Raw genomic sequence first — 25,879 nt, forward strand, 5'->3', positions numbered from 1 at the left:
TTGATTATTCTTCTCCCTCTCAGTCCTTCCTTACAGACACCCAGTTTACAGCTGAAAAAAACATGTCTTTTTGAGCATTTTGAGGATCAAATGGAGCAGATGAATGCAACTTTGAAAATGAAGCACTAAGTTTTCTTAACCAGCTGCATTTCTTTGTCACAGAGAAACGGGATCTAAAATTCTATGGTAGAATACCCTTCTCTTTTTCTTTTGTTTCAATCTCCTGTCCATTTCATGGCTAAGATATTTATAGCTTCCCCACATATACTGCTAGCATAGAAAGACCCATTTTATCTTTAAAAATGATTTAAAAATGTGTAAGTCACTTATGAGTTACCAGTGCTTTATTAGAACAATTATATGTGAAGTATTTATAGTGCCTCAGCAGCTAATGTAGGTAACCTGGAATTTACAACCAGAGTTATAAGTACAGAAGAGATTTCTAATAAGGTTCCCCAGAGAAATCAGGGAAGATGAGGATCCAGTGTATTGTAGCTGCTCAGGTCACTGTACATCGCCAATCAGTCCTGGTAGAATGGCTGTGGTGGTGTCGCTAATTGAAATTAAAAAGCACAGAAGACAGTTTACCAGCAGGGAAATTAGGGACAGGATGCATTATCTTTGTCTCTTCGTTATTTGCCTGTGTATATTCGGTGGTTAATGAATGGAATGGTCGTCACTTCGCTGCCTCCTGTTTTGCAGTCCTGTTCTTAACACAGTGTTTCATAAAAGTTAAAAATCCACCACTGCTGCTAAAAGAAATCGGCAGTTCTACTGTCTTAGCCTCTGGAGATTGCCTTCCAGCTAAAGAGTTGGGCATATTTTCAAAGTAGTGCAGAGAAAGTTTGCAGTGCTGTGCTCTGCCTCTTCCACGGAAAAAGATTTCTGGTCTCCAGGGCTGTCAGTCTGGCACGACTGATGCAACAAATTCACTCTTTAGGAGAAAGAGAAAAAATAGTGCATAGTAATATTGAACAATCCTTTATAGCAAAATATTGTGGGATATTGGCTTGGTATATAAGAAAAGTATCTCCTTGGGATAAGCATCACTATGGATTCTTATATGCTTCATAATTACAAAACCTCTTCCAGCAGCAGTAAGATGCTTGCACGAGGGATTTCAGTTGTCCTTTAGATAGTAAAATTGCATAGAAAGATGCTCCACATTAAGGTGATGAATGTTAATGTGTCCTGAAGAGGAAGAGCATTTCTGGGAGCAGTTCAGTCATTTTCACCACAGATTGATTCCGTCATTTTTTATTCAGTATTTTGATGGCTGTTGAAATCAATAATGCTGCAGCCTTACTGGCTGGAATGGCAGCTTTCATATAATTAAAAAAGTTCAGAGTAAAATTGCATAGAAGGCTATCATGTAGAGGATATAATTAGGCTTTGAGGGCCTGAGTCAGTGGAATCAATGGAATCTCCATTGATAAATTGACTTTTGATAGGGCTCCTAATGCATCTTATATGATAATGGTACCTTTCTCCAGATAATTTTATGGTAGAGCTAGAAAAACATTAGGGAAGTAAAAGTAAATATAAGTTAAAACACAAGTTAAATATTCTAAGAACTGTCACCAAAGACCAAAAAGAAAAAGAAAATTCATGGCCAGATCAGAACCACAAATAAATGCTGTAATTTCAAGAGAACTTTGATTTCCAGTGGCTGAGGATCTGGACAACTTGGGATATTTTTCATCTAAAAATCAAGAGTGCATTGAACATATTTCACTTCAGCCTAATAGTCCTTCAGTTCTTAGCCTGAAGGACTTCTGTCTCTGCCTGCTAGGCAACAGCCAAGGTATCTTCCTGCTGGAAGAAAGCTGTCCAAGTTTGGAGGCTTCCCCGTTCTGATTTTCCTGGTACTCAGCTGGTAGCATAATCCAGCGTGCACGTCCTTCACCGACACACGTCCCTGCTGGAAGGTCCGTAAACTTGCACACCTGGGATTCAACCTACTGATGCTCAGATATTCTGAGCAACATTCCTGCAAAAGTCAGAATTTTCCCCTGGTCCAGTGGAGGGGTGCAAGATTTCACAACACTAAAACACATCCCTAAATCCAAGAGACCAGCAAAATACTGCTGCTGAGCCCAGGTCTTTAATTAAAGGTGGAAGATAATTAATGAAAAGCAGAGAAGATTTTGTGCTTCTTTCAACTGACAATGTTCAGGTTCATTACATATTGAACTTTGTTAAGACTGGAAACCCAGCTCAGGCCAGTAGTGGCTTTTCATGACATACGATTTCGTTGGGTGAACTGCAGGCTGATTTTGCTGGAGCTCCCAGCTCTTTCTTGACAGCTGTAGTTAAATGGATGAGCACATGAGACTTACACCTGGGGAATTACGGATTAGTCTTGTTTGTAAGGAAGCAAATATAAATTACTGTGTTTATGCTACTTTTAAAATGCTTTTAATGAGGAATCATTTGCTATTCAAAATTTCAATCCATAATAATGCCATAACCTCGCTGAGCTGATTATCATGTGCCTTGTTTAACATCATTCTTCAACCAGGAGATGAGGGCAAGCCGGTTGTTTTATATTCTTGTGTACATGCTGATCTATAACTCTTTAGCACAACGGAGCAAGACACCCTGCTTGACTTTGTGTTGTGTTTGTTTTGTTCTGTGTTGTAGATGGAACTGATCTGACTTGGGACAGGTCTCCGAAGCAGCCGAAGTGTCTTCTTCAGTAGCAAGGCCTGGGGTCAGCATGGCAGCAGGGGTGGCAGCGTGGCTGCCCTTTGCCAGGGCAGCTGCCATAGGATGGATGCCAGTGGCCAACTGTCCCATGCCACTGGCTCCCACAGAGAAAAACAAGAGGCAGGACGAGCTGATCATTCTCAATGTGAGTGGCAGGCGTTTCCAGACCTGGAGGACTACACTTGAGAGATACCCGGACACTCTGCTGGGCAGCACCGAGAAGGAGTTCTTCTTCAACGAAGACACTAAGGAGTACTTCTTTGACCGGGACCCTGAGGTCTTCAGGTGCATCTTAAATTTTTATAGAACTGGCAAGCTGCACTATCCCAGGTACGAGTGCATCTCTGCCTATGATGAAGAGCTTGCCTTCTATGGGATCCTCCCTGAAATCATCGGGGACTGCTGCTATGAAGAGTACAAGGACAGAAAGCGGGAGAATGCAGAGCGGCTGATGGATGACAATGACTCAGAAAACAACCAAGAAGGGTCCATGCCATCCCTGAGCTTCCGGCAGACCATGTGGCGAGCCTTCGAGAACCCCCACACCAGCACCTTAGCCTTAGTCTTTTACTACGTCACCGGTTTCTTTATTGCTGTCTCTGTGATCACTAATGTCGTGGAAACTGTCCCTTGTGGCACGGTGCCTGGAAACAAGGAGCTTCCATGTGGGGAGAGATACGCTGTGGCTTTCTTTTGCTTGGACACGGCTTGTGTGATGATTTTCACAGTAGAGTATCTGTTGAGACTCTTTGCGGCCCCAAGTCGCTATAGGTTCATCAGAAGCGTGATGAGCATCATCGACGTGGTGGCCATCATGCCATACTACATTGGCTTGGTGATGACCAACAACGAGGATGTCAGCGGAGCCTTTGTGACACTAAGGGTTTTTAGGGTTTTCAGGATTTTCAAGTTCTCTCGCCATTCCCAAGGCTTAAGAATCTTGGGCTACACTTTGAAGAGCTGTGCCTCCGAGCTTGGCTTTCTCCTCTTTTCCCTAACTATGGCAATTATCATCTTTGCAACTGTGATGTTTTATGCAGAGAAGGGGTCCTCAGCAAGCAAATTCACCAGTATTCCTGCTTCCTTTTGGTACACTATTGTAACCATGACAACACTTGGGTGAGTATTACTTTTTCTTTTACTGAGCAGCAGGCAAGCGTGTACTGGGAGCTTGACTTCAGTTGCTCCTAAGCATTTTTCTGGGTGCATGTTCCAAAAGGGAATGGAATTGTTAAGGACTTGTTTGTTCTTTGCCTGACAACTTCTGCATTTCATGCTTTTGAAAACTTGAATAAAACAGAAAAAGTACTTAAACCCACTTGACAAATGCTTGGCACAATGGTAGATGGATGCAGGAGAAGCAGGGCAAAACAGTAGGTCCGGTTTTGCACTCATTTTGAAGCAAAGATAACGTGAGTGGAAGGCAGTTGGCAACTGGAGCTTGTGGGTTTCTTTCAGACGTTCATTTGAGCCGTAGATTTTATACAAAATTGCTGATGTATGTTTTGTCTCTTCTCACAATGTCGGTCACAGTTTCTTTGCTTGACATGCCAGGAATTACAGGTTGCTGAATTCAAATGGCTGTTGTGGGTTGCTATGCTCCTGGAAGATACTCAGTGGTCTCCAGGACAAATGTATATATATATATTTTTTATTTTTTTTACTTAATTTAGCAAGGAACAGGCTTCTTGTCTGTCTTAAGTGCTGAGTTTAAAAAATAATAGGAGTACACTATAGCAGTTGCACTAGAATTTCAAACACTCCTATGGACAGGTACAGAGGTAATGTTATAGTCAAAGCAACAGATATGTAGCCTGTAGGGCACTGTTTTTTTTCTATTTCATTTCTGTCTTACAGATATTTCTACTGAAATTATAGATTTGAGCTTTGAAAACCTTTGTCGGAATGACCAACCCCTCATCCTGACAGGGTTACGTAAAAGAAAGTAGGCAATCTCTTAATTCCATCCACCAGAACAATGCCCAAACTTTAAAGCTACTTTGCAAAGAGTTTTTCCCACTGGAGAGTTCACACAGTTCAACACTCAGATTTAGACAATTCTCGTCCCTGTAATATGGTGACAGGAATGACCACTTTTTCTCTAAGCTGCTTTTGATTTTAAACACTTCTCTGTGCCTATTAGGCATGAACAGGCTCACAGTAGCACTTTTAAATTATTAAAATCATAATTCAGCTGTCAGAAAGGCACAGAATCTGAGCATGTGACAACTGCAAGTCTGAATTTCTTCATTAAAAGAAAATGTGGATGTTTGTCATAGTCACCGAAAGATTTTCTGGTTTCTGTTTAACAACGATTGCACCTATCTTTCTACCGACTCACACGCATATACACATGTACATTGTTATACCTTTGCCACAAGAAAGTTAGGGTCAAGGAAACATTCAGGGTTGCTTGGGAACAAAACTTTGTTGTAAAATACATGCAGAATGTGCTCTAGAGTGCAATTAAGTCCCTGTTCCCGTCAGCGTAGCGACTTGGTCTTGTTCTCTTTCCCCTCCTTTCTGAACACGCGGGTAGACAAAACTGAGTGCTCCTGAGGACTTGAAGTGTCCTCAGTACGCTGCAATCACCCAAATTATACATGAACGAGTGCTTTAAGTGAATTGACAAGAATTTTGAAAAAACAGACATTTAAACAGAGCTTTGTAAGAGTTCATTGGAAAGGGACCTATAAGGAGCTATCCAAGCCTTAAACTTAAACTTCTGGTATTACTGATTTGGGGCGCTCTGTTGCAGGACTTTCACTAAAAGAGGTGTCTCCAGCACACAGTCTGTCAGCTCAGATTGCGTCGTTCTCACAGACTCGTGAGACGCGCAGAAACCTGGGCAATACCAGACCCTGAGGAAAGCCTGTGCTCTCTGACAGCCCCTGCCTGCCTCCGACCGCATTCGCTGGGCACCGAGCACCTTCCTGTCCGAGCACCAGAAGCCAAGCACTCTCTGCTGGCTTGCCCAAAACCCTTGCTAGAGAGAGAAGTCGCTCCTCTGAGCTATCGGCCCCTGATTCCTGCTCCCCAGGTCCCTCCGAGAGGCACGCTGGGGTGGCAGCGGTGCAGCCAGGCGCCCCCAGCACCAGCTCGCCCCTGGCTGAGCTCCACGGTGCCAAAATGAATGAGCGGCAGCGATGAAACCTCCTGGCCCAGGGGCATTTCCATCTTCCTGCCTCGCACCCTGTGGTGTGGGTGGTTACCGCCCCCTGGTCCCCTTCATCTGCCCATAAAACCTTTCCGCTTTTCCAAATTGGCATTTTCACGCAATATTTCATCTACTTCTCTCTTCAGAAATCATTTAAGTGTGTTTGGAAGGATCTTGTTCCTAATGAGAGCGCTGGCAATGCCCGTCTCACGGAGGCTGCCAAAACCGCAGCCAAAGTCCCCTCCATGCTCCCTACTCCATCAGACTTTGCCTACTTAGCAGGTGCCCGTTAGCGGCTTCCATTTCAGCCATGCTAAGAGCTTTTATAAATATCTTAAATATTATCTGCTATTTGTCTTTTAAATGTAGCCAGTATTTAAAACAAGAAATTATAAAGTGCAAGGGTTTTTAACTCAAATGCATACACACCTGTATATATATATATATTTGTTTTGAACCCTGAAACATTTAAATCCAGATAATTGAGCATTTTCCTGACACTGTAATTTCTTTCTGTGACAGAGTGCTTTATAAAAGTGATTTGTAACATGTAGGATAACTTTTCCTGTGTTACCGAGACATTAAAAAATTAGCTCAATTTATATAAAAGGGAAAGTTTACTTACAATGAGAAAACAAGGCTATCATTAGGAAAACATTAACAGATGTTCCAGCTGACTAACGTTAATAATTAAAATAAAAAATCTAAGCCAGATATTTGCTGCTGTAAATTAAATTCATTCAGTTGAATCCGAGGAAGCTGTGGTAGTTTGTCTGAGCTAGCCTCTGTACTATAGCCTAGTACACGACAGTAATATAGAATTTTCCAAAAGGGTTTTTCCTCTGAGCAAAAGGCACAGGAACAACAATAAAAATGAAAATCCTTCAATTTTTTAATTTTATTTTTGTTTCTCTAGCTCAGAATTTCGCTTTGAGGTGTTCTCTCCCATCATCCCAAGACAACTATCACACTGATTGTCCTGGCTCCTTGCAGTTTCGCGTCAGCTTTATTTCGGTGTAAGCCTGCTCGTTTCGGTGGAGCTCCACTTGTTCTCCAGGGCTGGAGGCTTTGCCTCGCTCCCTGCTGAGGCATGTTCAGGGCAGGGCTGTTCGGAGGCCCGAGAGACGTGGCTGTGGTGCAGCAGCGAGCTCTGCTTTCCCCACCCCCCGTGCAGGGCATTTGCAGCCCCCCGCAGAACAGGGCCTTACCCTGCTGCGTCTCAGCCAGAGCTAAGTGGCCGTGCTACCGAGCATCTGAGTCGTGATTCATATTACATATATATACACCGTGATTTTGCTGGGCTTCTGATCAAGCTGCCTGTCTTCCTGAAGCACACACGAGCGCGGTCGTCCCATCACCACCACAAATAGGGCCGGACCTGGGCGCGCGCAGCCCCAGAGCTCTCCTGCTGTGCCGCGAGGCAGGCGCTGCTGTTCCAGGCTCCTACAGACACAACTCGATTCCCAGATTGACCCATAAAGGAAAAGCAACAAAAATGCATTTCTTCTGGAGGGTGAAGCACCGCGTATAATAGAGTAAGTGCAGCTTTTGGTGGCACTGCTCTATGAATCGGGGAGCCGAGTTTTGAGAAATGACAGACAACTTGCCAGCTCCTTAGGTAGCTAACAACCCAAGGAGAAAGGTACAACAGCTTTTCTGGAATGGGAAACAAAGCAAAGGAATTAAATTATACTGACCCTGCGTCTCTGATCCCTCTGCTGTGCTCATCAGCCCTGGTTTAACAGAGGCTGTTTTTAATTTAGCACGATTTAAATTTTGCTCAGGAGGTTTTATAATGAAAGCATTATTCTTGGGTGCATCTTAAATCAATCTGAATTACTGAAACAACTATTCAAAATTAATTCAAAATCAGCTATCCAATTCAGGCAGAAACATTCTCCTCGCGAGGCCAGCAGCTACCCACCTTCTCTCTTGCCCTTGGTTAAAGCACCAGTCAACTAAACGTGAGGTTTGCCACCCCCCCTCCTTCTGAAGGATGCCCTGGCCTCCCCAGCCCTCCGCCCCAAGAGCACGCTGCCAGTTCCCCTCGGTAGCATTTGTGCCCCCCTCTTGGTTTTAACTAACTTGATATGCAGTAGCCATCAGTTTTACATCTATATTGAGACCGTTTAATTATCATAAATGTTGTTACTTTGTTACCAGCCTGTTGTTTTTATTTACTTTTAACTGGAATTTGATTTGGATGGGCCAGCCTCACGTGTCTTCGCCCGCCGACACGCATTGCAAACAAGGCTGCGGCGCTACGCCTCTCTCCTGCTGCTAAAGCCCAAACCATTTTTGCCCAGAGTGCGTATTTTTCTAAGCTTTTTATAGCTGTTTTCATTTCACCTGACAACAGCAGTATGTTTCAGGCTCTCCGGCAGCATCTGCGACCTGCACCGTAGGCTCCAAATCCCAGCTGTGAAATCTGCAGCACCACGTCTGCCTCTGCCCGCGCCCTGCCGCGTCCCGAGGGACACCAGGGCGCTGCAGCCGGGCCCTGGCAGGGGGTGCCCGAGCCCACCCCAGCCCCAAAGCGGGTGGCCCTAAAGCAGGCGTTTTAGATGGCATTCCTGATGGCATTTTAGAGCGTGCTGCAACCACAGGAGGGTGAAACACCTGTGTCACGGCCAGAGGGAGCTGTCAAGGAGATCTCGGGGCCATTTGTGTCACGAAACTAGTAGTTTGGGGGACCAAAGAACAGAGATTTGTGATGGATTTTGTTTGGGTTGGAGCTTAAGGACGTGCTGCATGATTTTCTATTGTGTAAGGAAGGCTGAGCTCCCACAGCTCACCACCCTCACGGTGGTCCTAGGAGAATCTGTCTTCTCCCTGACCTCACGATTTGTAAGAACAGCACGGTTTGGGGATCACCACCCGGCTTTGAGATTCAGCTGCACTGGGCACCAAGTTGGAAAGATACACGGCATGCACCAGGACAACACAGACGCATCTATCTGTAATTCTGTGATAGCGTTTATTCAAGGAACCAGGTTAACACTAGGGAGTCACTAAAACATGTGCCGGCCGAGCTATGCCAACAGCCTGACCTGCGGTGGGACTGGGAATTTCTTGCAGTTGTCATGATCGGTGCGCTTAGAGAGCTGGCGTTTGGGGGCAGGGGTCTGCTCGGGTTTATTTGCGCCCTTCCGGCTGGCACCCCGTGGGTGCGAAGCAGGGGGGCGGAACAGCAAGGCAGAACTGACACTTGGTCAAGAATTTCTGAAAGAAACGATATTAGTTTTGTTGATTTCTTGGGCTATTTTATTGGTATTCAACCCTGGAGGAGGAACGGGATGAAACTGAAGCAGTGAAACAGGATGTGAAGCGCTTACTGCCAAGCGCTGACAGCTGGGCGAGCGCAGGCTTACGGCGTGCCGACCACATCGCTTGCAGGGGCTGCCAGCGCCGCGCGAGGAGATCTCTTTGCAGTTACTCCTCCCGTGCAAAGTGCTGAAACCACTCGGGCTGATAGTAACCTTCATTCACCCTCCTTCACGCAAACTCAGAGGAGTTTGCAAAGTAAGGAAAACAATAAATCATCTCTGGAGCGCTGCCACGCCGGGTTCTCCGGAAGGATTGCAGCTTGGCCCCGTAATCACATTTTGCGTGTCACTACTTCAGTAACTGCCATTAAACCGAATCAGAAAAATTGCTTTAATAGAAATGCTACTTTGCATATTTACCATCATCAGTGGAAAGACAGATGAGATGTGGGATATTTCCTTCGTAAAGCAAGGCGCTAAAATTTCATCACTCTCAACATTTCCTACCCAGTCAACAAGTCTTATATCCACAGGCCAGAGAATAGCTTGAATTTAATATACAGAAAGTCCAATCAAACAATGAATTGATGGAGCTACACAAAGAAGCCATTTTCCTGAGCTTTCATTCTCTTGACTCCAGCTTCATCTTATATGAAATGTGTATCAATTTTCTTCCCCTAATGGATTTACAGATATTGTGTGCGAAATGTCTTTGTATCAGAAACTACAGATGAAACCTTTTTCCTTCACTATCGTGAAGTAAATCTCAGGCAAGCATCTCATTTTTGAGCTATTTGTATTCACCAGAACCCCAGAAGTATTAAAATACCTTTACTCATTCTCATGGCAAGTAGAATTCACTGGATTTTTCTCTCTCTTAAAAAAAAAAAAAAGGAAAGAAAAAAGAGGGAATTTATTTGTCCTTAGACTTTTTGTGGCTTTGGATATTTGTAACAATTGCACATACGTGCAAATATCCCATTTTTAATAGGCAAGACAAAATAACTCTCCTTTAAGGTAAAGTCATTGTGTGACAAGTAAATTATTTGAATAATGTCGAGTAATGGTACTATCTAAAATTATAACATGTCTACTAAATTTACCAACGGGAGCCTTGGCAGAGATGCATCTCTAGCAACTGAATTACAAATTTTTTCTTAGCTCCTCTTTCTTTTTTTTTTTTTCCCCTTTCCAGCCTGCATCATAGTGAGTGCCTGAGAAATGCAGATTAAGGTAACAGTGTATTTTTGCCGGAGATGAAGGGAAGTGATTGGCTTGCTGGCTTGGATCGGAGTTATTTTTAGTCTCATAAAATGATAATTTCATAATAGCGCTGACCCAGTAAAAGTAATTAGTTTACATCGATCAGCTGAAAATAAGGGACAGAGTAGCCACAGTCAGTAGGAAAGCAGTGTAAGGGGAGGGGAAGTTAAAGGCCCTGCAACGAATTAGCCCAAACTGATTACGTCTCTTGGCTGACTGCAGCCCATGCACTCGAAATCAGCTTTCAGAATGAAGTGCGGGCAGAGGCACAGCTTCCCTGGCACTGCCGAGGGGATTTCGGAGCGCCTCGAGCCCGGTGCTCACATTGCAGCCAAGGCAAAGTCCCCCTGCCGCCAGCGTCCGTGGGTCTGGCATGGGGTGTGAAACGCGGCACGGAACTCCTGGCCCGCTTTAATGTTTAGGAAACGATACGAGGCAGGTTTTGTTGCTAATTTAAATGGATCCCTACCCTCAGGGCAGCTGAAGACAGAATGTGGGAACACCCGTGACCCATGGCAGCTTGTTTCTAGAGGAGCATCCTGGGCACCAAGGTGGGGCCACCTCATTAAAAGAAAAAAAAAGCAAAAAGCTACAGAAAGCTGTAAGATAATTGGAGAAACTTTTCCCAGCTTAGTGTCAACAGCAATCTTCCATGGCACCCACCACGCTTACAGCTGGGCTTGAGTCTCCAGCAGAGAGCCTTGGCTGTACCACGGCTCCTAAATGAACATCACCGCTGTTACCTGTGCGGCTCTGCAGGGTTTGGGGGAGGCTGGGTACTGCTGGCATTTAATGCAGGCTGTGTCTTCCTGCCCTTCATACCCACCCATGCAGAAGTGCACAGGGACGGAGCTGCCACAGCTTGTTATCAGAGGACAGAGAAGGTTTATTTATTTTTAATGCAGCACAAGCCTCAGAAATGGAGATTTCCGATCCTAGCTGTTGGTTTCTGCATTACCCGGGGAAGTGCTCTGAGAAGATGCGCCTGGGCATGACCCCGGGTGCAGGAGGACCCGGCCTCAGCTCCCCTGCAGGCTTGCAGCAGGGTCTGGCAGCCCCGGGGCTGTCCCACGGCGAGCATCACAGCCCGTGGAAAGTGATGAAGAAAAGAGCCCCCATTAGGTCATTTATCCATTGCCCTCCCGCTCTCACTGCTTCGACATTCAGCACAGATTTTTTTTTCTGTCAAACTCTACCACATCCACTGTAAATTTATTAATATTTTCCGTTGGGCAGGCAGCCTGCCGCATGTTTTCTCAGCTTTGTGCCACTCCCTAAGAGCTTTCATACAATCCTACAGCAAAATACTGTTCTTGTGTTTCCCGTAGAGCAAACGGTGGCATCCTGCCTTCCAGCAGAAGCGCAGCCAGACGCTCCCAGACAGACACCAAACCCCATCACGACGGGGCTGGCACCTGCGACGTGGCCCGGCGGGAGCCCCCAGCCTGCCGCAGCCACCACTCCGGGTGCCGCAGTCCCCGGCTGCCTGAGCGGGGCTGGACGGGCTGGGCTGTGCCCCAAACACCCCGGGGAAGGGGTGCATGTCCTCCCTGGGGGACGCACTCTCAGCTTTTACCAGCGCACGGGAACCAGCAGTCCTGCTCCCAGCAAAGGCTCACGGTTCAACCCAAGAAACCGAGGAGCAGGAGAAACGGAGGCAGGAAGGTGCTCGCTGGGCTCGCAGAGCATCACAGGGAGAAAGGCAGGGTTCAGCTGCGCTCTGCCTTCTCCTGGACGGGCAATGCCCGCAGAAACAGATCGTGTCTGTTTAACTATTTACCAGTGCTACATTAGAGCACATTCAAGGGCTGTAATTCACCTCTTAAGGTTACAAGTAAGCGTGGAAGAGTTATTTTAAAATCAATATCTAGCAGAATGCCATTGTTCCAACATTAAAACCTGCTGGGAAATTACTAGGAGGCATGTGGCAAGTCAAATCACTGCCTGCCAGAGGAGGAAACAATTCATTACTTCTTTAAAAGGTGCAAATCTTTACTGGCTTTTCGTTTTGGTTTGCAGCCTGAGAAATGATGCTGGAGCATCTGGCTCTTTCTTTCTCTCATTCTTTAGTGATTTCATTCTTTTGTTCTGGCTCTACTTCATGGACTTCTCCTTACTTTCTGCACGGGGCCGTGCAGGGTTTGGGTCTGGGGACGAATACTGCGGCATCGCCACCAGTTCTGTCGCTTTTCCTGATGGAGGGCGGCACTTGGCGTATGAATTCTCTCTCACCTAGAAAAGCATCTGCAACAACAACAAAACCAAAGTGGGCAGCCACTCAAAGTCATTTTATGAGCAGGCTCTTCACCGCGAGGATTCAAGAGAGCCATTGAGCAGATCGCCTGGGGAAGCCTGCTGCTTTCATCTTGCCCTGCCATCTGCAGCAAAATTAAAACACAGATCAGCTTTAGCTTTTTGCCTTCAGGACTTTGCAAAATTTGGCTGATGTATGTCCCCAGAAAGCCCTTGAGAAGGACTGTTTGCTTCTGAAGAGAATAGCCCTGCAGAATCGGGCTACATGCCCCCGAAACCTATGCTTAAGCACTGAGATGTAGAGGGCTCGGTGCAACAGTGTTGTGGAGCCTCCTAATAACAAAGCCAAACAACTCAAGTGATGTGTCCTGCCATGCGGACGGCAGCCACAGGTTACAACGTGCACACACGGGGTATGCCGAATGCGGCGGCGGCAGCACTGCAGCGATCGGCACAGGCAAAGCTCGCCCGGCCTGCCTGGCACCCGGCAGGACGAGAGCTGTCGCGTTCACTGTTTAACAGCTCCTGTTAACCAAACAACACATCCTCAACATTTTGAAGTACCCTTAGCTTTTTATTACGGGTGATTATTTTTCATACACTCACTGCTTTATTCTGTCTGTACACGTGATTCCCCTTTGCCACCTAAAAGACCCAAATTGCTGCTGTTTTTCTCATCTTGCCTGTAGATGCAGGGTTTCACATCAGATGTGAAAACAACAGAAGATAAACTCTTCATTCACTTTCAGCCTTTAATATATAAAAGCACAGCTTTAAGATCACAAGATTTCACCCCACAACTCGACAGTCCCTTTGCTTCTTCTCTGTACTAAGGAAAACGCTTCTTACTATTATTTTGTTCTGCCTATTTTCTCGCCCAGTTGCCACAATCCTCAGTTCCTTGTCAGTACGGTCTACGTGCACTTTTGGCCTATAATTTGAAGACAACACATCTTCAGCAGTACACACGATTTTTCTACATTTGTATGAGCTGCAGCACAAGGGAGTCATCCTCCTTAAATATTAATTACAGTCACCATGATGAGAACAAAAATAACACATTATTTTTCAATTGAAAAGGATAATACAAGCCAGCTATTCTTGCAGCCTAATGCTTGGCAGAAGTAAGCTATCTTCAAAAGGAAAGCTAAAATGAGAGAGAGCTGTTCTGAGCTGCTTTCTCCTAGAGTCCATCCACATTAGTGTCTTAGTTTGGATCAGGAGCACCCTTTGAAAGCAAACTCTCAATCATCCTGTCCTTCCTGCAGTTTGGCTCACCGTGCAAAGAGGTTTCAGAGCACGCCAGCAGCATCCCTGCTGGATGGAATACAGCTGAGAGACGCGCTGAGGGAATGTGCCTAATGTGCTCTTACTGCTAATGGGTGCTCAGGCCGTGAACCAGACTAGCACTAGTCTAAAATTAACCCTCCCCGAGGTGTGTACGGGAGGGATGCTGGGTCCTTCCACTCCAGAGCTCAGCTCCTGGTGAGTCCCACAACCTGCTAATGCAGATACAAACTTACTCTTTCCCTGCATTTGATTTCAGAGCTCATTTTTAGTTATATCCCTGTTTTAGCATCTTTTGAGGTTTCAAAATTTTCGTGGTCTTTTGTCATCAATATTAAATGAACAAGAGCTCCAATGGTTTCTTTCTGCCTCTTCAGAGGGAAGATAGAAGTAGGCTGTTGTCGAATTAACAGAATCTGACACCTCCGTTACTCTACTGTATGAGAGTCTTTTTCTAGTAATCAGTGTCTGAAATGAGTGGAAACAGGACTTAAATTTACCACTTTGAACATGAATCAATGAGGCATTATTGCCAACACACATCCTTCGCTGTCACACATTTCAGTTGTGCCGTTGGTTCAGAAAGATTTAAAAGCCTGTCTCCCACCCAGCTTTGCACCTGTGAGATATCCTTTTTATCAAACTCACTCTCTGATCTCTGCATAATTAACCAAAATATGAAATCCCTAGCTTCTGCTGTGTATGTGCATGCTTTAAAACTTCCTGCAAGACCACTAGATTGTGTACAGATGGGCAATCACGGTCAGCTCACAGGAGGCAATCACAACTTTTACTTGGTGCCTCTTTCGTTTTCCTGCCTACTTACATCTGCCTAACCGTCTGTTCATCAATCCAGGGAGCATCCATCATGTAATAGGATGAGTCCTACTGAGTCAGACACTCGGCTTCAGTTCATGAAATGAGTTGGCATGATATCCTAGCCTTGGCATGCTGTATGCAACGACTTCAGCCCTTTTAGATATTTTTCTGCTACAGAGGAATAGCAGGACAGATTAAATAATAGAAACATTCATTCAGCAAGACAGTTGTTGAATGAAAACATGCAAAACAGATCAAATTAGGTGAAAGTCACCTCTCTTGCTAAGGGCAAAAACAAGTAGTAAGCAGGGCCAAAGGTATACAAGATTTGGGCTGCAGAGGGCTGAGCAGGATGAATTCCACCACTAATGAGCTTAGTGAATAAGCTCATTACCTAATGAGCTCTATTGAACAAGCTTGATTTCCAGTCTAGGGAAAGCCTTCTGAATAGATAAAACGTAGGTAAACAGCTACCTTGGTTTACAGACAGAAAATGTATCTGTAACTCAAGAGCAAAGTCACTGTCATTGCCAGATACTTTCTTGAGAGTGCAGATGACAGGAATGCAATGCTTTGTTTCTTACCTCTTGGTGGGAAAAAAAAAAAGAAAGGAAAAAAAAAGCATGAATTCATGGATCAGAAGAGCAACAAATGGTAGATGCTGCTTTCCAGGTTTGACCATCCTTTACAAATTCAGATGCCAACAAGGATGCACACTAACGTGACTCGTTAAAACACACATCCTAACACCTTTCCTCTGGGGTTACCCAAGGACTGTTCTGCCCTCCATAGAGACAACACAGAGTTGGACTGGGTAACCCCCAGAGGTCCTCTCCAACCACAAATATTCTGTGATTCTATGAACAAATGCTGCTGAAAGGGCCTATTTCCATGGATCTCCATTTAAATCCCAACCTTACTTTTGTGACCTGAGAAGACATGTCAGGCCAGGTGACAATGTGACAAATGGCCCAAAGGAAATCTCACATCCACACTGTCCTGTCACAGATCTTGTGGGCAATTTATTACCCAGAAAGGTAGGACTCTTCAAATGTCTAGTCTGTAAGGAATAGTCCATTGTGTATCCACACACTGCTTAACATAATTTTCAATTCTGTCAGATTGGAAAAAGAAAGGAGAAAATGAGATTTCAGAAAAGAGGCTAGATCTACAGATGCTGAAAGAAAAATCTTTAAATCTTAATTTTGTCTTCTGCATAGTAACACTTGTATTTATTTTTACCATTTTTTTCTTAGCCAGCAGAAGATTTTCAGCAGATACTGAAGCGTTGTTAGAACTGTTTAGCTCCTATAGTCGTGCCACTCTCAGACACTGCCTCTGTCCATCCCTTGCCTGTTCTCATCTGAGCAGAGCTGGAAATGTTTGAAGAGGAAAAGGGGAGGAACATGTCTGAACTTCACAGAAGAAAAAATAATTGCTAATTTGGTGGGAGATAAAGAATTTTGAGGAGAAAACAGGTGTTCAGTCTTTAAAAATATATATTTAAAGTTATGCATGCATGCCCTAAAGTGCACATCACAGGGTAAACAAACAGGCGCACAGCTCACTTGTACGTGTCAGTATATATTCGCATGATTGCAGCATGAAAGTCTGGCACCAAATGTACTGTGAACTGAAAATGAATTTCAGCAGCTTTTATGATTCATTTTTGTCAGAAACAAATGAGGCGCCTGTAGCTTCCTTGTTAGCTGTGTCCAGTGCGGTTCGTTCGCTGCTGCCGCACGTAAAGCCTGCTCGGACCAGGCCGCAGCTGCACGCTTCCTTCCAGGGCTTCTGCCCCTCTGATCGTAAAGGGTATCAGGAGTAACTTCATCATAGTCAGTGATTTACACCAGGGAAAATGAATGTCGGTGACAGTGGAACAGGCTCTGTGGATCCGAATAGGTAGGGGAGTAATTTGGGAGACGTTACGTGCTACTTTCATGGGAAGGCCATTGTGGTGAGAGGAGCCTTCTAGCTCTGGGCCCTCCACAGCGCTGTGTCTCATCTCCCATGTTTACCAGTGCTTTCTTTGGACATCCTGGGAAGAGCGGAGATTTCCAGCGCTCAGTGTTAGGTAGATAAGGCATTTAAGAAAACCGTTGGATAGACTTTGTGTGTAGCCATTAATAACTGCTTCCCTGGCAATATCAAAACAGTGTGGGCAGGCAGCGCTTCTACTACCTATAGCACTTGTCTGTACAATAAATTATATCCACCTGTTAAATCATCACAGACAGAGAAAGGGCGTTTATCCGAGCATGTGTGCACACTGAATGCTTTCATCTGCTTATGGTGGAAAACGTTGGTGACTAAAGCCACGTCAGACAAGGACTTGTGGAATGCTGAGATACGCACATACGTACGTTTTGAAATGCACCCTCCCCTCGGAGCAGCGCCTTCAGAGGGCGTGAGGGAGGCAGGCAAACGGAGCCTCGGGCACAACGGCGGGCGGGCAGGCACACAGCTCGTGGTACAGCCGCTGGGCAGGAGCAGTGCCTCTGCTGAGCGTGGTGTACGACATCAGGCAGCTTAACACAAATGCACGCCAACCGTATTCGTGCAGCACAGCAGGGGAGCGGGAGTTATCTGTCAGCGCGGCCGAACAGGGGGGAGCGGGCAGACGGCCTCCCAGAGCCTTGATGTGTCCCACTGATTGATGAGTCTTAGCCGGCCCTCGGCCTCGTGGCTGGACTGCACTGCACGCTGCCTCTTTTTCTAAAGGTCATCATCAGAGTTGATGCAGAATGCCATAAAACATGGTGTAGAAGTAGGCTGTCTCGTGTCCTGCATTTCTGGACTATGTTCTCCCTCATCAGCTGTCACAGTGGCTGAGGGTAATGGGGTACTGAAGGCCACATACAATTGCCAAGGGACACGGAAGAGGGGATTTTCAGATGGCTGTGACTATTCTCCTCACCCAGTCTTATCAGCAGGGAAAGATATAAATGAAAACACAGCAGTGTCTTTGCTTTTTGTGCAAGCCACCACTATAACTCAAGACAAAAAGCTTTATATGAGCAAGGCAAAATTTTGCTAACTCTGTGCTTCCCATGGCAACTTTCAGCAGGCGTTTGGGAAGGGCATGATGACCATTTGTCAATTAGTTGTGTGAATTTCTGTGCCGGGATTCTCACGGAGAAGTGAGACTTAAATTCTGCCTCTGGCTGTGAAATGACGGAGCTGCAAGGCTCTGTGCCTGGCTCTTCGAGGCTCCGCAGCAGGCAGCTGCCGTCACTGCCCCGAGGGAGCTCACGGGGGGCAGCTGCTCCCCCCGCTCTGCTAGCAGCTTTGGCGACCTCAGCAATCAAACATGAATTTATGCACACCGAAAATGACGCCCTAGACTTCAGATTGCTAACTGCTTGGGCAACGAACTTTACAGAGGGAAAAACTCTGAAAAAAGCTGAATCCCCAGCTTTCTGGAGTTTGGTCAGGTAGACATGCACGGTCAGCTATCCCTCTCAGCCCAAACTCAGACTGTTCCAGTCACAGTTCTGCTGCAGGACAGGCACGGAGCCCACCGCACGGCTGAAAGACCCGCGGGCCAGAGAGAGGGGTCACGGCAGTGGTCCTACAGCACGCACATCAGTGATCGGCTCAAATGGCTCACTTCCAGACATGCAGCGCAATCTAAATAAAATATCAAAGAACTCAATCTCTTCTCACAGATAAAAGGAGAGAATGGTTAAAAAGAAAAAAATCACACAGAATTATAGATGATAGAATGAAAGATGTTCTACAGGTTTGTTTTCCTGCTTCATAGGGAAAGACCAAAAATGATTTAGCAAAATGATAGCAGAAGTTGCTGCCTTCCCAGAAGCTGAGTTAGTATTAATAATAAAATACTGTAAATAATGAATCTACAACATCATCTAGCCAAGAAACGTATGTATGTAAAAAAAATAGATAGGCATCTCCCCAGGCTTTGGCAAAAGGTTGTCCTTCAGATGAGACTGCAGATGGGCTGTTTCGCTTGCTGTCAGTGACTTAATGAAGCGGTTATGTCTCTTCCACATCTGCTTTATCTATCCTGTGCTTGAAAGTATTTCTGTTACTGTACTGGCCTTTCCTCGCGTTAGAGTTTATCTACAATTTATCACTTTTAATAGATGATAGCTATAATGCATTCTGACAGGAGAAAAAACAATTCACCTGTCTACCACACAATACTTGGAATTAGAAAATTGGATGTCAGTGTCTCAGGCAGTTGGGCATTCTCAAAAATTTTACCCAGAAGCTTAGCAAAATGGAATATATGTACTTTGTGCCAAATACTGTCACACAGTATGCAAAATGTTAAATAGCAGCAAAATCAGTCCACTTGAATTGCAATATAACATAAGGTTTTGAACTTTTACTACATAATCCTTTTCAAATTATTCTTGTGTATGCTCTTCTATGGTAAAATTGTGTTTTTTTTAGCAAAACCTGGCCTACAAAACACAGCCCAAATACTTAGCATAACAAAATGTAATCATAGGGGTCAGTTTGCCATCTAAGATGCAATGCATCCTGTAGATCTATTTTTCCACTCATCTTTTAAATGCAATTTTCTATTCCATTCCCTTGAAGACCAGGTTAAATCAATAAAATAAAAATAGCATTATAATATTATATATTGTGGCAAACGACTAATATCCATTCTGGTCAGTAGCTGTAAGTGATAAACCCAAACCAGATTTCACGTCATCGTGAAGATCTTTGACTGTCTGCATCTACACTGCTGCTGGTCTAGGGCACAAGGCATCGCACACGACAGCACGAAAGCCGCTGACACGAGACCCTGACTTCCAGCAGTTCCAAGATTTGTCAGGCTGTCTTGTCCACAGAGGAAAATCTCTTAATCAAGAGTGATCACATTTCCAAATACAGAACAGTGATTTCAAGTGTTTTTAATTGGGTTATCATCCATCTCAGAAGAGTTTCATGGTTTCTCAAATAGTGTGATCTTTCACAAAATAGACCAGGACTCTCGCCCAGCTGTAAAACAGACTATTCACATAAACACAGTGAGAGGTTTCCAATCACAGGCATGGAGAGAACGCTCATTTAAAAATATGATTAATACGGACTAGTAAGAACAGTCGTGCAGCTCACTGAAGACACCATTAAGTACAGGAGGAAAAAAAAAAAAAAAAACAAAAAACAACACAAATCTCTGATTGATTCTAAAGACTTCTCCTGTAAGATGCTCGTGCATCTTACGGACACGCCGGCTTTCCAGCTGACAGAGTGTCTGGGCCATGCTGCTCTCGGAGTCAGAGGTAATAACAGCAAAGGCAACAAATCATCGGCTTAGTCAGTGGACAAGTGGACAGAGTCCTTCCAGCCTTGGAATTAAAAAACAATCACTCTGCCTAATCATTATTCATTGTGTATTTTTCCCTTGGACATATCTGTCACTGGTTCATAAAACACCACAAGATGACTGTCAATTTTAAGCAATTACATGCAAGATGTGTAATGAAATAGTTGGAGACAATGCCACAAACACTTTTATGGCACAGAAATCATAGGTGAATTTCATGACCTTTCTATGGAAACAAAGAAATCAAGTGAGCAGAAGTCACTGTCCACAGCCCGATGCATACAGTGGGCTCAAAGGGCATCTTAAAATCTGCCCTATGCAGTTCTCAAGTCCCAAGAATACGGTGAACGTGACCTTCACCACAACCCTCCATGCATCTAGCCAGGAGTAAATCAGATTCAGCGGGCATGAAAAAGAGTCTTGAGGATTATGTGTAAGATATGAAAAGCAATCACACCACTATATATGATAGAAGATAACCATAAAATAAAAGACTGAAGGCCTGAGTCACCGAGCAGTTATCTATACTGGTACAAAATGATTTTAAAATGTTACCATTCAGATATGGTAGAAAATCATATCCCTCTTGCAAAAAAAAAAAAAGTTCCAAGTAGTAGAAAACAAAACCCATTAAACAAAAGGCAGCCCTGAGGAAAGATGTGGCAGAAGCCTCAGTCTCTCCTCCATCTAGCAAAGCACATCATTTTCCTTTATGGGTGCTCAAACTTTTGCATGATTTAAGAGCAGTTCAGTACGTGCTGCTAGACAGAGCGGTGTCTGAAGAGTTGCACTGGAGGATGGGCACCCACAGGCAAAGATACAACACATTTTACATCTATTCTGCATCTAAGTTATTTTCCAAAAGTGTCAAATGTGGACTTTACAATAAAGTTATCATAATGTTTTGGTTCACAGACATGACAAAAAAAATCTTTTTGTGTGCTGTCACAGGTAAAGTACACACGAGACTAGTCAGCGTAAGAAAGAAGAGTTCACCACCCTTTTTGAGATTTGTATGCTGGGCAATACTTTTCTAGGTTGCATATCGGCCTATGTGCAAATGAGCAGTCTGAATTCTGGTCTAATTATATACACGAAACATGTCAAGCATCACAAGGAGAGTGGTAGGAAATGAGGTCTAAAATTTCAGAGATTAGGTTGATGAAGAGATTGTATGCAGCTGTCAATAAAAGTCCTCTTCCTTCTCCACAAGTGCCCCCCGTGGTCACAGAGTACTTGCTGAACATGCCGCGTCTGACAGCAGATTGCGAGGAAAATTCTGTGAATTTAAGGGATACTGGCTTTATGCCCATTGTGAATAATGGGCTTTGTCAGGAATGATCTATTCGAGAGCCCAGCGCTGCTCGGGGCTGTCTGTGGGACACAGGTGACCCATTACAAGGCACAGCCTTAGCAGGGGCTCCCAGAGGCGTTGAGCTCCGGCCCCAGCTCGAGGCCAGTCCCCAGGCGGTGAGGGAGCAGCGGGCGAGCCGAAGGCAGCACCGACCTCCCCATGGGCTGCCCTTCCCCGGGACCAGCACGTGTATCTCGTGGCAGGCCTTGCAGGTCCAAAGCCAGCAGCTTTCCCATGGTCTAAGAGAAAGGACACTCGGCACAAGCAGCACAAGTGGTGCAGCTGTTAAACATAAATTGCTCATTTATTGCTCAACATCTACCACGCATAGTCCTCGTTCCTTAGCACGAAGACATCCCATCCTCAGCACGAAAAGTGAGCCACGCACAGCGAGGGGCAGGGGAAGCACAGCTCAGACACAACGGTCTCTCCTCTTTAGATGGCTGCTAGAGCTAGGGAAACCTTAGGGGGTTAATTGCTAAGACTAAAAGACTCTTTCTTGGAGACCTAGGGAAGAAAAGCAGTTATTTCTACTGCTTCTCCTGTTGCTTTTCTTCATATTAAGCATCCTCCTAAAACGTCCTTTTTTTCTTCCATCTGAGCCATGTACTGCTTTTCTCTGCCTTACCAGGACAGTGATTTTCTGCTTCTACTTAGTGACTGTTTGAAAGAGAGGGGCTGTGCTGCAGCCCCGGTAGGTGACCTGAGTGCTAAGATGTCTCGCAACTCAGCTGCTACGGCAGTTGTAGTGCTGCCGAGTCTGCAACCCCGTGACGGCTCCGCAGAGCGAACAGCTGGTGTCTGAGACCAGTGACGTGAGATGTATTCCAGAGACTAATGTTCTCCCAGCTCGCTATTGACACATGGGATGGGTAAATGAGATTTACTTTGGCATCTCATTCACTTCTCAATCCATCTTAGCTAGTACTTTTCTTTTCTCCCCTCCAGCCTGTGCGTGGAAAGGTCAATCAGTTTAATTACAGATGTTAGACACACGTGCCATTTGCAGATCTGCTCAGCATGCTGAGCAAATGGAACTCTGTTGCACACTCCTGCCTTTGGCATTGAATGTAATAGCAGGAGGTTTCTTACTGCTGCAAAGAAACCTCCCCATGTTGTCACTGGACTAACAACAAAAAACAATAGATAACTGAACTGAAGCGAGTTTTAATGACATTTCTGCAGCTTCGCTAGGACTGTCAGAATATGCTCCAAACATTTATTAAACTTCACCGCCATCCTAAATAAACATTGACATCTCCATTTTACAGATGTAGAATCCAAGTCAGCAGACCGCTTCCACACAAATCACACACTAAAGAATTCCCTGCTCCTGCTCTGGGGCAGCAGCCCATCTTTGTGCAGCAGAGCAGGGGAACCCGTGCAAGCACTCAGACCGTCGCCTGCACCAGGACGGCTGTGGCGTATGGATCGGAAGGCAGCTGTGGTCAAGTTATTTTATTTCTTTAAAGACCCTGGCTCCCACTGGAGGTGAGCGGTTGGACAGGGAATGGTGTGCAAAGTTCTGCCATTTGTTAAGACAGTCAGCCCAGCACTTTGCCACCTGCAGTTGTCCTGCTAATCGCTGCAGTGTCACTGCTGAAGAAAATTCTTCTGACAATACGGGTAATTTTAATACCTATCGTTACTCTCCACATCCCGGTTCTGCTCAGTACTCCCACACTCGAGACACTTTGCAAAGTACAGGCACAAATGATTAGGAAGCTACAAACGGTCTACTGAGACTGGTGCACTGTTTCTGTCTCTTCGGAGAAACCCACAAAATTCGACAGGGGTCAAGGAAAACAAACAAACGTTAGATGCCTTAGTCTTTGGAACTGATGCTGTACAGCGTTCCAGGAATTCATACTGCAGTATAAACTTCACTTTAAAATACAGGATTCTTTAAACATTTTAATTGCATCCTAACCTTTCACTAATTGGGCTTTATGCAGCGAACAACATCACAATAATAGGTCTGCAACCTCTGCGCAGAATACAAATGGGCTACAATCAGGGGAGAGCACCTGAGCATGCCAGGCCGCCCGCCGCTGAGGGAGCTGATGGACTCATCCAGCACAATAGAGATTTCCTAATCATCCTGTGGCCTTTGTTTCACTGGATTTACTTTCAAAACAAGAAACATCTGAAAAGCATTCCCCACACACCACCGATTTTGGCATTGACTCATCAGAGAGGCACACAATAGCTCTGGAAAGTGATGGCTTTCAACAGCTCTGAAAAGTCACATTTTAAATTTATTTCCATAATAATGAGTCTAGCGAACAATTTTGTCAGAAAGATTTATTTGCATACCTCACATTTATGTTTTCATGTCATTTTTGAACTTCCCATAAGCAATGGATTTTGCGGCTAATAAAAGTGGCAACCCCGAGGGCAGCGACTTGGTTTATGGCTTCGGTGCACGCGCGCAGCCTGCACCTGGGCAGCAGCACTCGAGGGCCCTGCCCTGCGGGATGCTCCGCACCTCTCCAGCCGCGACTGGAGCTCACCTGTCCCTGCCTGCAACGCACAGAACCCGCAGGATGAGGCCGCAAAGCACACCGTGCGGGGAGCAGCTGGGGCAAACCCCAGCTCCGGCACGTGCCCTGTGCACCCGGGCAGGTTTTAGTCCAGGTTTTAAGGCCAAGGTCGTCCCAGCCTCCAGGAGAGCCCAGCTCCCTGGGGTGGTCCTGAAGCAGCCGCCCCGCGAGCCTCCCCGAGGGGCTGCGAGCAGCACCTGAGACCCTGCCCCAGCCGTCCCCGCGCCGGGCTGGCTGCAGGCGTCCCCCGGCAGAGGCTGGTTGTCCCGTGGGCATTGCGGTGCCATTTGTTCTAATTCGTGTTGACATTTCATTTCACACGCTATTAAATGAACCTCTTCAGAAGGATGAAACAGAAATTTGCTTTAGAAAGGAGAAAAATAACATGTGCTTTAGTACAAAACAAACTCATGATTTATTTTTCCGATAATAGTTAACATATACGGCGCAAAGCACCCGGTCAGCCTAAAGCAGCACCGCTCTGTTGTAGGCAGTACTGTACCTGGTGACTATGGCAGGGCAGCCACCAAGGTACGCCACGTTTCGGTGCTTCTATTATTATTATTGCCATTTTTAAACCAGTCGTAGTATTTCTAACTAAACTAATTTTTCCCTTTGTTTGTAAGACGAGTTGAAATGCTTTCTGTAAATACCCAGTTTTGTATCCATACTAATACAATACTGCATAATGGAAGGGCAAGTCTAAGGGAACTTAAATGAATCATTTTTTATTTGAGCAATTTAGCAATGACATATTATATCAATCACCTCTATACTGGGTCTGTAGAGTAAGCAGATTTCTTGACACGTTTTATACCTCTCTCTGAACAATATAAAATGACCTTAGGGATGGAACAAGTTGCTGAAGGCAGCTGTGAATCTCTCTTACTGGTGGAGCAGAGCAAGGAGAGGAAGGGACGCCTTGCCCAGGCAGCCTGGGACATGCTGGGACAGGGGCTCTGAGAGCGCTGCACGGGCCGGGCTGCTGTCGGCCAGGATCGCAGCTCCCAGCTGGGGGGCATCACCCCCGAACACACAGCCTGCTGTGAGCAGCTCTGGGAAGCATCACAGGATGAAGGGCTCCTGGAGAAACAAAGCTTCCTGCTGCTTACCATGGGCCTGAACTCCCAACATGGTGCATTTATCTTCTGTGATGATTAAATCTCAGCAAAGTTATTAATACTGAGTCGGCTTCATTGTAACATGTTAAAAAACACGTTTTCTTGCTTGTTTAAAGAAAACAACCCCCTTTCCCCTTCTAAATCTGCTTTCATATGGGAACTGTAATACTGAAAAAATGCTGAGAAGGGGCCATTCGTATGTGGCTGATCAACAATTTTATGAATACTGTAAAAATACATCTTACGGGGATAAATGAAGGCCATTATTTGCAGAAACTACACAGGTTCACGATGGCAATACATCAAAGCCCATTTTTACTATTTGATCACTACGAGTTTACTTTCTTCCATCATATTTATTAGGAATATGAGGGGACCGATGGATAATTGAAAATCACCCATAAGCCTCCGTTACCTCCGTCTGTTTGTCAGATGTACAGACGAGCATAAATAAGTTGGTATCATGCTATACGTAACCGATAGCTGCTCGTATAGATAGATGGACGTTAAAATCAAGAGGCTCCCAGTAACATAAGTTTGCCATTATTCAAGTGACATTTTCTCTGATAATAGATCAGCTGGAAAATTGACATCTATATGCGTGTGTGTACTTATGGTGCCAGAGCTGCCGGGAAGGTGCTATGTCACTGTCTGAGACATGCTGGAAGCGTGCAGGGGGAAGGACGGCGCCACGTCTGTGCCGTTACGCACCGCGAGCAGCGCAGCCCGGAGCTGTGAACCCTCACGAAGCTCTTTGGCCAGCGACGGCAGAGCTGCTCGCAAAGCTCTTCGGCAG

At 45.4% G+C, this 25,879-nt stretch overlaps 2 protein-coding genes across 18 annotated transcripts in view; one reads left to right on the top strand and one right to left on the bottom strand.

Moving 5' to 3' along the window:
* Nucleotides 1–25,879, bottom strand: part of LOC308183394 (uncharacterized protein) — a 199,899-nt gene that overhangs the window by 81,868 nt on the left and 92,152 nt on the right. The gene's annotated exons all lie outside the window — the stretch shown is intronic.
* The window catches only part of KCND3 (potassium voltage-gated channel subfamily D member 3), a 117,285-nt gene that overhangs the window by 2,189 nt on the left and 89,217 nt on the right, over nt 1–25,879 (top strand). For 4 of the 6 annotated variants that reach the window (XM_080569382.1, XM_080569387.1, XM_080569383.1 and 1 more), the window contains exon 2: nt 2,644–3,828. In XM_080569382.1, coding sequence (XP_080425508.1) covers nt 2,720–3,828 — 1,109 coding nt within the window. In that variant the 5' untranslated portion in view covers nt 2,644–2,719. Of the gene's footprint in view, nt 1–23; nt 187–2,643; nt 3,829–25,879 lie in introns of all 6 variants that reach the window. The other 2 variants (XM_080569384.1, XM_080569385.1) reach the window with 1 other exon arrangement.

The sequence above is a fragment of the Anser brachyrhynchus genome (genome assembly GCF_964034855.1).
Source record: "Anser brachyrhynchus genome assembly, chromosome: 27".
Classification (NCBI taxonomy): domain Eukaryota; kingdom Metazoa; phylum Chordata; class Aves; order Anseriformes; family Anatidae; genus Anser; species Anser brachyrhynchus.